The sequence below is a fragment of the Pelmatolapia mariae genome, linkage group LG10_11 (genome assembly GCF_036321145.2).
Source record: "Pelmatolapia mariae isolate MD_Pm_ZW linkage group LG10_11, Pm_UMD_F_2, whole genome shotgun sequence".
NCBI classification, from domain to species: Eukaryota; Metazoa; Chordata; class Actinopteri; order Cichliformes; family Cichlidae; genus Pelmatolapia; species Pelmatolapia mariae.
The window spans coordinates 60,184,797-60,200,226 of NC_086236.1; the positions used below are offsets into that span (position 1 = coordinate 60,184,797).

The following is a 15,430-nucleotide window of genomic DNA, read 5'->3' on the forward strand; positions in this document are numbered from 1 at the left end:
CGCCCCGGTTGCTAGTGATGATGATGAAGGAACGCTGGAGCTGCGCAGGCGCACAGCGCACAGTCTCCGGCCGGGTTTCCATGGTTACCACACAATAGGAGACGGGACAGGGGGCTGAGTGAAGGGGAGAGAGAGGGACGGGAGCGGAGAGGGGAAGAGGAGGAGGAGGAGGTCTGCAGAGCCGCTTGACTGGACACACCGCTGCAAGCTTTCCCCAGACAGACAGGAGCTGCTGGACAGCCTGGCGGACACACAACACGACAGAGATTTAATTGATCGTTTATTAATTGCCTAATTAATTCGCACGAGCCTTCTTTGTTAACTCGCACACACTGACATTAAAATGCCCAGTTTCCTGTTTTCTCTTTAGTCCACCTTCAGCAGAACCTCTGAGAACAAACAGTATTTGTTCTCGTTGTTTTTCTTCTCCTCCTCTTTCTGTTTCACTGCCAGATAAAACCATAGTTATTCACTGCGAGCCTTTCCATACAGTAAAGGTGACTCTGGAGGGACTAGGCAACAGAGACATAGAGACCCTCCCTCTTGATCCCCTCCCTCTTCAGAGTTTTGGCCCTCTCTCTGCGCCTCTCTTCCTCTTTCTCCCTGCCTCACTACTCCCTCCTTCTCCCTCCTCCTTCTCCTTCGCCAGCCTCCCCCCACCTCCACCCCCCATTCCCTCTCCTCTCTCTCTCTCTCCTTATGCAAATCACGCCCTCTCCTCTCTCCCTTTCTCTCACCCAACGTGCATCCCTCTCTCTGGCTCACCCCTCCGCTGAAAAAATTTGTGACTGTAAGAACAGAAGAGAGGGGCATTAAAAAAAAAGTGCAAGTCGTCTTAGAGGAAGAGGGGGGAGTAGGTAGGGTGGGAGAGGGGTGGGGGGCAAAAGAGAAAAGGGGGCGAAAGGGGGTGGGGAAGAGGCGAGGGTACGCATCAATTTGTACAGTCTTCAGTTGGCACCCCTGTATTTTTCCTACAACGAATAGCAAGAGATTTCCTCTGCATTATTGTTATGATCGGAGCCCGTTGCAATATGAGCCAGCACGAGTCTCTGTTGACAGACGACTGGGCTCTGAGGTGTGCGTGTCAGCGTGCAACATAAAACGACAAAACAGGGAGAGAAAGGAAAAGAGAGAGTGAGAGGAGTGGGAGCACGCATCGCTGGATATTATAGGTAAGGAGAAGGAAAATGGATGCTTATACTTATGTGTTTGGAGCTATTCCTGCTGGCCACGCTTGTGCTCTCCCTCCCATTTTTTCTCCCCCTTCTTTGTGCATTAATGATCATCCTGCGTTATGGCTAAATTATGTCCCGGTGAATTAATGTGAACTGAGCGCACGACGCGCACCCACATTCCAGCGAGGAAAAGGGAGAGCCGGTGCGAAATGCCATGATTCGCCATTCCATATCATCTTTCCTTTAAAAAAAAAAAAAGAAAGAAAGAAAGATATGTGGAGCGTCTGGAAACAGCACTGCACAGGCATCCATTCTGACTGGGGAACATGTATGTGCTGCTGAACACGTCTCTTCCCCCCGTCGTGGATGGTCTGTGAAGGCAGACCATAGAGCAGCTTTGGCCGGTCTCCTCTGCATGTGTATCAATAACATTAGCAGCAAGAAAGAAGAAAGAGTCGTTGCAGTGCCCCGCTCGCTGGTGATGTAAGCAGAGCAACTGCATGCTGCTGCTTTGCATCACATGCAGTGGCCAATTTGTTGATAATATACGTGCTGTGTGCATGTGTGTTAGGAGGGGAACTTGTGGTGTAAATGCAGTTGTTTTCCGACCACAGCTGAGGACTTGCCAGTGGACCACAGACAGGCCAGTAGCTGCCACCTGTAACTGAGATGCATTGTGTGTGTGTGTGTGTGTGTGTGTGTGTGTGTGTGTGTGTGTGTGTGTGTGTACAGAAACCCACCAGGCAGGCTCTGAATGCTTCTACTTCAGTGTCATGAACTTCGTTGTGTGTGTGTGAATAAGGGGACTGTACATGCACACAGCACACACTGCATCGTCTCTAAATATGTGTGGAGAGTGTGTACAGTGATGAAGATTTTACTCATAAAACTGAATCAGTCACTGCAGCATGCACTAATTAATGCATAGCCATGTGTAGTGAGGCTGCTACGGGCTTTACTTGCTTTAAATAAACACACATACAGGCGTATTTACAGACTCCACGCCACAGCTCTGCTAACTACTCTTTTTTTCTTTCTTTTCATCCAGCGGTGTGCACTATTTATATCCTCATTCAATATACATGAGCCATTTTTTCATCATAGTGGTACATGAATGGATGGATTAGCTGGGCCCCTGCGAAGTAGTCTGGCTATGTTGTCGATCAGATGGATAAAAGATCTTGACATTGTGCGTTTTCCCTAATGGTTGGCTTGGCTGGATAAATAAGCATGTGATTCTGCTGGCCATAACCAGGTCATGTGGGTTAACCACAAGTGGCTGTGGGTTTGGGCTGTTGTTGTGAAGGTGGAAGGAGGGGGGGTGTGGCCGCATATTCCCAAGATGTTTTGCTGGAGTTCTTCTGCAGACTGCGATCCGAAGTGAAGTCTACCAATCAGCACCTTTTCTGCTCTGCATGTATTATCAGTCACAGTGGGCTAACCTATTGTGCTGTTAAGGTTTTGGGCTGCTGTGGTGAAAACAAGGCTGCAGAGGCTGTTTTGAGTCCAGTGGAAAGCAGTTGTGCTGATACAGTGTGAAGCATGCTGGGAATTTAAATGTTGTAACTGGGCTTTTGCAGTTGTAAACTCAGATGTTTTCAACAATGTCACAAATTCCTGAACCCTGCGCTCAATGATGATACCAAATCTTGCCATCATTTCATGAACTCATGTTACTCAAAGCCTTGTGTTCTCATTAGGTTTTCCATGTTTTTGTTTATGCTTCTTCACAGGTTTCGGTAGCTCTCGTCGTGTAGTACAGCCCAGTCAGTAAGCAGCTGGAACCAGTTCAGTCCCTGCAATGGCTTGTGTTGTAAAATGGACGTTGTAAAGAAGAAATAATGAAAACAAGGACACACAAAGAATCGGTATGCATAAGGCCTATGTCTGCTTTCCATGATGATGTCAGCGATTGTGTACCTGCCTAACTCTTGATTACTGCTTCCACATTATAATTAGTTCAATATGTGATCAAATTTCAAAATGGCCAGAGTAACTGAGATATAAATTATTTATTTGGTTGCGAGAGGCCGTCTAAAAAACAGATTCCACATGTAAATTTGATTTTTTTTTTTACCTCACTCCCTTCTTCCCTGTATCCTCCTGTTCCTCCTCTCTCTTTCCTCCTCTTTTATTCACTACATCTTGTCGTCCTTGTTAAATTCCACCTTGGATTGAATGAGGTTGACTTCCCTTCAGCCTGATTTAACTCTGTGTTTGCTACAATCACTTCTTTATTTCTCCGTGCAAACTGCGATGTTCCTGTATAATTGTCCAGTTTTAACACTTTCCCCACATGCCACGTTTCCTTCTTTCACTGCACTTTGCTTTGCAGATGCCCATGCGCAGTGGGCGACGGCGGGGGGCAAGTGAGGAAAGAAGGGGCAGACGCCCGCACCCCAGCCCCTCTCGCCCTGAACGCAACGACAGACAGACGGTTAGACCCCGCCTATCTTATTATCTCCTTTCTCCTGTCACTTTTTGGGCCATACATTAACGTGTACATGTGCATAATGAACAATAAAGGCCTTCCTGTGTTTCTTGAATTTTTGTGTGTGAATGTGTTGTCAGTGAATGAGTCATCCCTGTGATTGCCATAGATGTACCCCTTGCAGTGTCAGAATTGTTAGAGTCTGTGTTTTACACCGTAGCACTTTGAAATCTTTGATGTTTCATGTTTGACACTGGTGTGTGTGTGTGTGTGTGTGTGTGTGTGTGTGTGTGTGTGTGTGTGTGTGTGTGTGTGAGTGCATGCAAGTGAAGCTTTGTTCTAAAAACAGACCTAGGCCTATTAGGGATTCAAAAGCGTCACTACAGAATTAAAAGTCTTGTGTTGTTTTAGCAAAGAGGTGCTGGTGAGGAATTGGCTGGAAATCGCTTCAGTCGCAGATCACAAGGGCATGATTCATCAGAGAGTGAGGGGGAGGAACTTGTGTCTCCTCCAAAGAGGCAGAAAGTTCAGGTTTGTGTTACATTTCATCAACTTGTTATATAAAGACCTAATACAAAGCTTTGATTTAAATGAATCACCTAAAAGGGGACGCCTCAAATAGATATATATTATTATTTTCTGCCATCATGTAGATAGCAGATATTACAATTTAATTTTTTACCTCACCCTCAAATCATCTTTTCTTGTTAGGATTCAGCCCCTACTCCAAACCCTCCAACATCAACACACTCGACTGACAGCTCAGCTCCTTCCACTGTCCCACCTCCAACCTCAGTTGCCAGCCAATCCCGTGAGAGTGACAATGAAGATGGCCAATCTCAGGGCAGCAGGAGTTCAGTTGTAGGGAGCCTGGCCAATAGCAGTAGCAGTCTGAGCAGCGGGAGGGATATAGACCAGGACAATCGTTCCTCATCCCCAAGTCTTTCCGCTTCCCCTTTGGGGAGCCTGGACTCTGACTCTGATGGCCCCGATTCACCAAAGCAAGGAGACCGGGAGAAAGGTAAAGAGGGGGGTGCGGGGAAGGTGACAGGAGAGGATAGGAGAGTGCTGCGGGAGGGGAGGGGTGAGGAGCCCTGTGGAGATGGAGAAAAGCGAGATGTGGATGCAAGAATTGAGGACTGTCCATCTCTTAAGCCCCCCTCCACTCCCTGCTCTTCCTCTGGACTGACTCCCTCTCTCCGTGGAGCAGGAGATTCATCAAATGACAGCAATAGTGGGAGAAAGTCATATTTCTCCCTGGACTCTAAGCTGATGTGTAAAGTTGAGTACAGTGGACCGACCAGCGTTGATGCTGCGCTAAGCAGCAGAATGACTTCCAAAGCCAGCACACAGTGCGTGACCAAGACAACTATCTCCGGAGGAGATTATTCCCATAACAGCCCCAACATTCCCCATTCCCTGCCCCCTCCACTTCCTCCTCCACCTGCCCTGAAGCCTTTGGAGCTTGGGGGACAAAACATGCCTACTGAGGTTAAGGCAGAAAGAGACAAAATGGAAAAAGGAGACAAACTTCTAGACAAGTCTCAGTCCACTCCACCTTCTCTGTTGCCACAGACTGGCCCCCAACCTCAGTCCCAGTCTCAGCCTCAGACCCAACCCTCCTCCCACCCTCACCACTACAGCTCCACCGGCTGGCAGGGTGGCACGGCAACTGGTTGCCAGGCTAGCTGGGGCTACACCCGTTACCCTGGCAACCACCACCCACACCAACCACAGCACCAGCCCCCAGTTCAGCAGCAGCAACTTCCCTCCGTTTACAACCCTCCATCCTCTCGCCACTCCTCTTCCCACCCCTCTTACCTCCCCCATCCTCACCCCCACCCTCACAGGGAGTACCTTCCCAGGTATGCTGGAGGGGGAGGAGACAGAGAGAGGGGGGGTGCAGGAGAGAGGGAGAGGGGAGTGAGGGGGGAATGTGGGGGGAGGGAGATCAACCGGGAGTTCTCCGCTCCGATTGGCAACAGTAGTAACAATAGCAGCGGGGCAAATAGTAACAGTGCTTGTGGTGGGATGGGTGGGCCCAATAGCATCCAAGGCAGAGACTTTGGAGCGCTGTCAGTCAGTCAGAACCGGGAATTCCAAGGTTCTGGGAGAGATGGACCTAACTTGGGGCCAGAAAGAAGAGACTTTGCTCCGGCTTTCAGAGACAGGGAGCGTGAAAGGGAGCGTGAAGGAGGAAGGGAGTTTAATCTGCCAAACCAAAACCAGAGTAGAGACTTTGGCCCCAGTGGAGCCAGCGGGGGGCATCCCAGAGACAAAGATGGAAGCAGATGGGGTGAGTTTGGGGGCCAGACGAGAGACGTTGTGGGGAGCAGTAACCCTAACAACAACTCCATCCCACAGGGAAACCCCCCAAGTTCAGCCAGCGGGCTACCTGTCACCCCCATGCTGAACCGTGACCCACCTGCATCTCCCCAAAACAATCCCAGTCACACTACCCATCCTTCCCTGCCGCCACACCCCCACCCACATCCCCCAAACTCATCGAACCGGGACTTACCTCCTCCCATCGACCAGGCACAAACGCCCTCCTCTGGGGCGGATCACTTTCACAGGGAGTATCCACCCACCGGAGGAAAAGACTTCCCTGCTGGTGCGCCTCCTTCCACTGGTACAAATCGGGAGTACCTAAACTCCCCTGGAGTAACTCCTAACCTGGGACGAGAGTATTCAGGGCCCGGGGGAACGCAGCACCCCCACCCACCTCATCCCCACTACCAATCTGGGCCCAGAGACAGAGAGAGAGACTCAAATCTGCGAGACACTTCTCTATACCAAAACCGTGGAGGCCCAAGTCAACCCCCTGCACTCTCTCCTTCCTCCTCTTCTAGCCATCACGGACACCCTTTGAATGCTCCTTATCCCCCTCCACCACCTCAGCCTCCTCTACCCCCACCTCAAGCCTCCCACACCCAACCACCCCCCTCAGGAATGGCACCCAATGTACGTCCTCCACACTACCAGTCTTCTGCCCAGACCCCTCCGACACCCCTTTCTCCTTTACCCAGCCCATCTACCAATCAGATGGGAGCTTTCTCATCTTTTCCCCCTGGCTCCTCCTCTGCAGCCAGCATGCCGCTTCCAGCGACAGGTGTGTCATCCAGCTGTTCGCCTGGATGCCGCCCTTCCCCTTATCATAGCACTTTGAACAACCACCCTCCTTTCAGTGGATCTTACCACTCTAACGGAAACAACAGCAGTACTATGGCCAACAGCAGCAGCAGCAGCAACAGTAGCGCACCCAACAGCAGCAATACCAATCCACAGTCACTCTCACCTCAGAATGTCTCAAAGGGACCTCCACCCCTTAGTAACTCCTCCAGCAGCAACAACAATGGCATCTCCACACCTGCCTCCAGTTCTTCGCTCCCTGGTGGAGACGGACATTCGGATTCAGGCCCGCCTCCTACACCGGTCATTAAGGAAGAACCAATAGAAGACAGGGAAGAAAGTGAAAGCCCACCACCTGTGCTGAGAAGCCCCTCGCCTGAACCAAAACCTGTAGACATTCCTATCCACGCCAGCCAGTCAGCACGGTAAAGTCAGCCTAATTGAGATTGTAAATGTGTACACTCCCTGTAATTAACAGCAGCGATAATTGTTATGATGGTGCTGCTGACTCCTGATGATTGTAATAATGATGTACTACACCGGTGTCTTTCGTGACTCTAGGTTTCACAAGGTCCTCGACCGCGGCAGTGGGAACTCCTGCGCCCGCAGCGATGTCCTCTTTGTCCCACTGGATGGCTCCAAACTGTGGAAGAAGAGGAATGAGATGATTGAAAGGGCCCGCAGGGAGGTGGAGCAGAGGGCCAGAGACCTGCGAGAGAAAGAAAGGGAACGAGAGAGGGAGCGCGAGCGTGAGAGGGAGCTCGATCGGCATCTACAGGTGTGCACATTTCAGGGTGATAATCATGTCAGATTTAATGGATTTGATGTAGTTTAAATTGGTCAGTTTAATGGGAGGGGAGTAAAGCAGACCAAAGCACATGTGATTTACTGTCTTCTCCTATTTCCTCTTCAGCAGCAGAAGGACGCCAGCGCTGCTGGAGGAGGTCGCCAGGGCTCCTCACTCTTCTTTCCTTCCTCATCCTCGATCATCCTCGACCCTTCGTCTTCTTCCGCTTCTTCCTCGGGCAACCCCGTCTCCCATCCTCCCCCTCATCCACAACATCATCACTCACATCCTCATGCTCACCTTCCTCCGACACACCATCTCCACCCTACTCTCTCCCACTCTATCCCCCACTCCCTCCTCTTACCGTCCATGGGTGGGTCACCAGCAGTGGTTGGCGGCCCTCAGGGGGCCCTGGGAATAGGTTTAGGAGGACCATATTTAGGCCCTGACACCCCAGCGCTGAGAACTCTGAGTGAATATGCTCGCCCCCACGCTATGTCTCCACTTGGGGTGGCAAGTCGTGCCCCGGCACATCACCCACAAGTTCATCATGGTCATCCCCACGTCCACCCCTCATTCTTTCTTCCTCAGTTTCAGAATCATGCTTTAGGTCACCCACACCACTTGCCCACTGATGCAGCTACTGCAGCAGCCATCTTGGGATTTTTGTATGGTGGCAGCCTGGAAGGTGGTCCAGGTATTGGTGGTCACCCAGGAATGGCAGGTGGCCCAGTACATGGAGGGATTGGGGGTGCAGGATTGGGAGGTGTCGGCTTTCCTCATGCAGTGGCTGCACACCGAGATCGGATAAAGCCAGGATTTGAGTTTAAGAGTGATGAGCGGGTTTACCCACCAGGGTCTATACCTGATCCTGCAATTCTTGCTCACTCACATTCACATGCTCACGCCAGTGCCCATGCGCATGCACACTCTCTGCTCCTTGGAGGCAGTGCAGCGGGCAGTAATGAGGTATCAATCTATGGCACTCCGCCTCCACAGGCTCCACTTGGCCCACCTCACCTCCAGAACCCAACTCTGGCCCCTGTAACTCGACCTCCCAACCCTCCTGCTCCGCAGTCCCTGTCGAATCCACCCCCTTCATCTCTGCTCCCACCCACACTCCCCTCTCACCCTTCATCTGCTCCCCCGGCTCCCCCAGCTGCCTCTGCCGCTCCTCCCCCGGCTCCTCCTCAACCTGCCCCACCGACCTCCAACGCCACCTCACTTCACCACCCTGTTCCCCATTCTTCCTTTCTCAGCTCCCTGTCCTCTCATCAGCCACCAGCCCCTGCCCCGGCCGCTGCCCCTGAGACCTACCCCACTCCCACTCGCTCTCCTGCCTCTTACGAGCGAGAACGGAGTGGAGAAAGAGAGCGGGAGAGGGACAGAGCAGCTCTGCCGGCCTTTGGGGACAGAGAGCGAGAAAGAGAGAGGGAGAGAGAAAGGGGAGGAAGTGTTGGAGGCGGAGGAGGAGGAAGCGGAGGGGGGGGAGGGGGAAGTGGAGCCAGTACAGGTGGAGGAGGTGGAGGAGAGAATCTGGGGCGTCTTCAGATGCTAAATGTGACGCCTCATCATCACCAGCATTCACACATCCACTCACATCTTCACCTGCACCAGCAAGACACAGGTACCCACTGCTACTAACTATGCAATCGTCTATACCGACTCATCAATCTTCAGATTTCACAGACGTGTAGCTCAGAAAATTCCTGGAGTCAAAAGTTTATCTTACAGAACTTGTTACAGGAAAGGATAAAGCTGGTGATGTTCTGTAAAGCACAGACACCAATAAAGAAGAAAGCCAGAGGTTTTCTGGTTGTAGTTTTTTTGGGTTTTTTTCCTTGCAGTAAATGTGTCTAGCCCAGAACAAATGCACGTTTTTAAGAAAAACTAAAAATTATATTTGTGACCCATTTTATTCCCTCTTTATCTTACGAGTACATCTAAAATGGGTACGGGCGCTGAAAAGTGTTGACCGAACACACTGATGGTTCTGCTCATTGGAAAAACAAAAAACAGTGCCAGCCTTATCCTTTAACTCCAGTATAATTACTTTTTGTGTTAGTTTAGCTCAGCGCTGAACACAGCTTTTCTGTGATTGCATAGTTTTCTCTGAAACATCTGACCATTGTTATTCAAAGACATTTGTTTTATCAAGAGAAGTAAAGAGATGATTGTGCGCTCAGATCTCTGTTTGGGAACAACAAGGAGCAGCTCACCCATCTTTAAATCCAAATTGTACATATTGACATTTGGAATGCACACTGACAAGTTTATATCTGGCTGTGATCATGAAGTTTCAGGACTTTTCTCATAAAAAGAAATCAAAATATATAACCAAGTTTGACTGTTCTCCTCTTTAAGGTCGTCTGTGTGTGAACTGCTTGTAGCACTGCTTCTATAGTTGGAAAGCTCCTCGGAAGTCTCGATTTGACCGTTTGCACTGTGTGCTCTGTGAACTCGAACCTTTGCAAGGAGCAAACATCTACTTTCGTGTCAAATCGACCCGACTTTCATGTCGAGGATTGCCCCTAGTGATTCAAAGCCGAGTTTGTGGCTAAAACGTGAAGACCTAGCAGCTGTTTTCAGTGGGAAAACCTGCTATGTCGAAGCTCAAAGGTGCGCAACCAGGAGCATGCTGATCATTTGAATTAATTCCTCTGGGTGAATTCTGTTGTAACATCCTGAGGCATCTGAGGGAAAACATTTGGCTGAAACAGCCTCGATTATGCGTAACATCGTATGCCGGTACACAGCTTAATGAAAACATATTGTTTTCTTGGCAACAACACCACCAGCCCACCACCAGATCTAGCCAGATTTGGCTCCTTGTGAATTTGTCCAATTCTATAAAAAGAGATCCAGAGCCTATCACAGACACATGGGGTAGTGCTTTTGAATATAGATGACCTTAAAGGGGGGATTTAAATCAATATTAATGAGTTTTTATGGGTGGTGCCAGAATGTCATACGACAATTTATATTATTACTAAAGTGCAATCTCTAAAGAAAATCAAACCGACTCTATTTGTACTTGTCAATGTTTGTAAGGCTCTTAAGTTCACGTTTTTACCCCTTTATTGAATAAAATTGTGTAAAAATTAGTTCCTCGATGAGAGCCTAATGTCACAGTATCAGTAGTGACAGCTGCTCTGACTTAATCTAAAGCCTTAAAGTGTTAACAAACAGCGCTATAATGCAGCAACAATAATCTCCTGTATTTCCTATTACATCACTGGCATCCAGCGGCGGGCGGGGTTCACCCCCTGATGGACCCGTTGGCATCGGGGTCTCCATTGGCACGCCTCCCTTACCCAGGAGCCACACTAGGCACCCCTATCCTGGCACACCCCCTCACTGACAGCGAGGTGCTCCGCCAACAGCTGTTCGGTGAGGAGAAGGCTCCTCGTCCATGTACTAGTTCAGTTTTCTTCTCTAAAAACACCGTGTTGAAAGCTAAAGAAGAAACATTTTGACACTGGTGGCGATGAATGATCCCTGTTTTTCTTTCTCCCTTTCCCACTTGCTGCTGCGGCTGCTCTTTCCTCTCTGTTTTGGTGACAGGTGCTCCTTTCCGTGACTTGCCCCAGCCTTCCTCCCTCACCGGCCCTATGTCTGCAGCCCATCAGCTCCAGGCCATGCAGCAGGCCCAGAGCGCAGAGCTGCAGATCCAGAGACTGGCCCTGGAACAGCAGTGGATCCATCACCATCACCACCACTCCCTCACCCAGGATGAGTATTACAGGTACAGAGGCTGTGCATCCACTGCAGCTGCCAGTGTTTGACTCTAACTATTCACTTTTTTCAGATGATTTGTAACACAATAACCACTTAACAGTATCAACTTTAGGCTCTATCCTAATTACGACAAGTATTCACACAAACCACCCTTAAATGCACTTCACAAGAAAATATTGAGGTCACAGTGATTCCGCTGTAGAAACAGGTACGACAGCAATGCTACAAGCCTGGCTGCCCATCTCTGTTTTCATTTCCTCATGAAGGTCAGGCTGCTTGGTTTGGGATCAGCATACACTCTATTTTAACAACATTGTGGGTTTTGAGTTCTTGGCTGCTAGCTTTTTGTAGCCTGGTCTCTTTGATAGATGCTGGTGAAGTGATGTTGTGTTAGCTGGAGTTTATAGTTGTTCCTGGCCAGGGTGCATTTTGCACTTTACCGTCATGTTCTTTAAGTAAAATTAAAGTAGCTCATTATCTCCAGTCCTCATAAGTCATAGACCACATACTGTTTTCTCCTACCACATGAACTGTGTAGCACAACTGAGCAGGAAAAGCAAATGTTGATTAACTTTTTTTAAATCGGAAAAAATGATGCAGAAAATTGAAAAACAGATGGAACATAATTGTTCGATGAGTAACGGGTTGATTAGGAAATGTGTGATTACTGACTTTAATACAATAATGTGCTACTTTTCTTCACTGCGGGTAAATATAATTTAATTACAGTGCTGTGTGACACCCAGCACTGCCTTGGGTGGTGGTATCTTTTTTTTGCTTGACCAACAGTCAAACCCTGAACACAGCTGGGTGGCTGTCATGTAAGACAAATGGAAACTGAATCTTTGAACATATAGGAAGCCAGAAGCTTTTTATTCATCCAAATATGCTCTGATAAATATGTTCTGCTATAATGACCACTACTGTTACTGAGGCACTGTTTTACAGACTAATCCATCTGAACGCATTGCTGAGCCTTTAAGCTTTATTTTCTGTATATTTAAAATTAACATAAAAAATACTACAGAGTACTATCTTTTAAGAAATAATTAAAATTCCTTTACATTTTTTTGGTTTAGAAAGGACCTTTGGGTGGTAACAAAATGCTGCAAAGTCTGCGTTACCTTATTTGAATTTTGCAGGTTTTCTTGGTACTTCTGATTTACTGAACACAAACCTGGTTAAAAACTGTTACAATGCTGATAATCTTCCATGGAGCCACTAGCCCTTATTAATCTGTTCCACTGATAGGAATCTTTAAATCTATGACTAGGCTTTGTCAAAGTACTGTTCAAGCTTTGAAGACTCCTATGGGTGGAAAACAATTAGAATTAGCTCCATATGTCAGTTTGCAATGAAAATAAAGCTGTTTCTTTTATCCTTCATTTTTTAAGAGACTGTCTTGCCTTTTATCACCTTAAACAAATAAAATCTGAATGCAGGAAGCAATCTTCCTGAATATACTAGCATTTCTCTCTGTATATTTATATTTAGTTTTTTATCTGTTGTTCCCTGGTCGCATTTATTAATACACAGTCCTGGTAAAAAGAAACTGCATCCTCAATTTAAAGGATATATCAGGACGTAATAAAAATCACCAGAAGTTTCCTTATGGCTAGGAACTGCTAATCAAATTCACTTGATTAATTGACGATCAATGAGTGTGGCTGTCAATAAAAGCAGACGTTTTAGCAGATTGCTGGTTTGAAGCATTCAGGTTTGTGTTAACACAAAGCCAAGAAGGAAAGAATGAGCAGTGATCTTAGTCTGTTAGTCTGGGAAGGGTTATAAGGCCAATTTGAAGTGCAACAAATTCACCCCAGAGTCAGAGAAACGTAAAAAACCCAAGCGCTACATCTCAGACTCTATAGGCCAAGGTGACCAAGTTAAATGTTAAAGTTCACAACAGCACAATTAGAAAAAGAACAAGTATGGCTTGTTTGGAAGAGTTGGCTGCAAAGCTGCACCTGGATAAACCGCAAGATTTCTGGAACAATACATGGTTTAATATGCCACGGTGTTTTCCTACTCAACTTTAATAATGTCCTGATATGTAAAATCTTAGAAGTTAAAGAGGGTGTACTTTCTTTTGATCATGACGGTAGTTGGTTGTGTGTTGGGGCATAGGAAGACCAAAATCAGTAAAAATGTCCCTAAATCTGACGTTTGGCCTCACACGTTGTTTGGATGTGTTCAGTAGCAGAAATCTGCATGCTACATTATGATCTGCCTCTAAACAAGGCTTGATCAGGCTGACTCTACAAACATCACTGATGTTATTTTTGTAGATGAAGAGCGAAGGGGAGTTTTAATCACGGGGACGAGTCTTTGAAGCGTTTTCCGACACACTTGTGCCGAGATGAAATCAAACCTCCGTCCAAAACCTTAGGTTAATGCACTCATTCGATTCCTCCTCTCACTTTTTAGTCACCTGAAGAAAGAGAGCGACAAGACCCTGTGAGGGAGGGGCACCAACAAACAGCAGCATGGAGAAAAACCAAGGGAGAGTGTGCGCAAGAAGAGAACAAATACAGCGAAACAAAAAAAGCACTGAAGACTCCGAACAGAGGTCGGACTCATGGACAAGGAAATCGCAGAAGGAAACGAGAAGATTTTGAAGGATTAACAAAAGAGGGAGGAGGGCGTGAAAACCTTGCACAGAGTCCCCGCGAACGGCACCAGACTCCAGCGCTTTCCTGCATAATGTTGTTTTGTATTGTGCTCTGTACAGTATATTAGATGGGGGCGGCAATAGTGAAGTACAGTATATGTAAAATACTTGATGCCAGAAGGAATGTGTACATGAGTCCCTTTTATGTCATTGCATGTAGCTATAGGCGCTTATTCTGAACTGGTGGAACTTTTGGTTCTATTTTTAGTAATTACCCCCTCCTTTGTATCTGAGGGGCGTTCAATATGCATGAGACCAGCATTTTAGTGTTCTGTTATGTTTACGATCAATAGCATTGTTATAATGATTAATGTTGTCCGTTTGTTGATAATGATATAATTATATATACAGCACATATTATTTGTATTATTTTTTTACATTTTCATGGTATGGCAGTCAGTTTTTATTTTTTACGTTCAATTTAACTTGTGAAACAAGATGCAAAGGCAAGGCAAAAAAATCTGGAAATAAATTATAATCTTTTTTTTTTGCTAGTTTCTCGAGTGCTCGTGTGTGTGTGCACTGTGCCCCCCCCCTCAAACCCCACCTCTGCTCCAGCTCTTACATTCAGAGTATTTCCCTTGTCTTTGTTTTATACAAGTCACTCATGCACAAAGCATATCAAATTCTTCTCTCCCCCCCCACCCCCACCCCCCTCTCTCTTTCTTGCTCTCCTTCTTTCTCTTCATCGCTCACTCCCTCCCTCTCTTGGTGAGTGTGGCTAATAGGAGACACATGGGATGAGTGTGAGACATGGGAGTTGAGTCGCTCCAGTGAACACCAGCCACCCTGTAGAGCGAGCATTCCTTACTGCACTGTAAAAATGAAGAGGGGGGGAGAAAAAAAAAGATATAAAGACAGAAATGAAAAGAAAGGAGGAGCTGTGAGAGTGTGATTTACGGACACTGCTGAAGGCTGGGGGCTGTGTGTGTTCTCACCGCGTCCCGCCAGAGGAATCTCCTTCAAAACGGATACGGATCAGTGAATACGTCCTTTTTACGTCAGACAGACTCTCTGCTGGCTCACGGAGCTGCTCAAACAAACTTCACGTTATCACAGCCTTTAATATTTTTACTGATGTGCTCTGTCTAACGTGGATCCTCAGAGGCCTCAAATCTGCATCCCTTTTGTGCAATAAAAGCTCCTCGTACTGTTGTGGCACTGACTGATGGCCTTATGATGAAATATATATATTGTACAGGCCATTCTGTTGAGTTGGTATGTAAGTTGTGGGCCATTTAAAGTCACCTTGAATAAGTGTGTCAGTGTAATGTAAAGTGATTTCTAGCAGGACAAACCTGATTTCCCCCCCGGTGACATCGCATCTGGGGGTTATTATTAGCACTTCATCAGTCCTTTCCCAGGATGGATGAGGACGAAGGGAAAGGTATAGATGAAAGACATATGAGGTTGTTTGAGGGATTCTATGTGGCTGGCATTTGCCTCTTTTTATAAGTGGACATAAAACAAAGAAATATTACTTTACTGCTTGTTAC

General features: G+C 47.3%; 1 protein-coding gene across 3 annotated transcripts; it reads left to right on the top strand.

Annotated features, from left to right (window-relative positions):
- The first annotated feature begins 918 nt into the window (after nt 1–918).
- On the top strand, nt 919–15,125 carry atn1 (atrophin 1). 3 transcript variants are annotated; one of them, XM_063486227.1, is made up of 10 exons: nt 919–1,172; nt 2,909–3,043; nt 3,511–3,612; nt 4,018–4,137; nt 4,318–7,163; nt 7,300–7,516; nt 7,652–9,152; nt 10,772–10,939; nt 11,090–11,270; nt 13,691–15,125. In XM_063486227.1, the coding sequence occupies exons 2-10, from the start codon at nt 3,017–3,019 to the stop codon at nt 13,722–13,724; spliced, it is 5,196 nt and encodes a 1,731-aa protein (XP_063342297.1). In that variant the 5' UTR covers nt 919–1,172; nt 2,909–3,016; the 3' UTR covers nt 13,725–15,125. The 3 variants fall into 3 exon arrangements, with proteins under 3 accessions (XP_063342297.1, XP_063342298.1, XP_063342299.1); XM_063486228.1 differs by having other exon boundaries at nt 10,772–10,915; nt 13,691–15,124; XM_063486229.1 differs by having other exon boundaries at nt 7,655–9,152; nt 10,772–10,915; nt 13,691–15,124.
- The last annotated feature ends 305 nt before the right edge of the window (nt 15,126–15,430 follow it).

Coding starts and splice junctions, on each gene's coding strand:
- atn1 (XM_063486227.1), top strand. CDS start 3,017: ATGAAAACAAGGACACACAAAGAATCG. Junction 10,940..11,089: donor GGAGAAGGCTCCTCGTCCAT/GTACTAGTTCAG, acceptor TTTTGGTGACAG/GTGCTCCTTTCCGTGACTTG. Junction 11,271..13,690: donor ACCCAGGATGAGTATTACAG/GTACAGAGGCTG, acceptor CTCACTTTTTAG/TCACCTGAAGAAAGAGAGCG.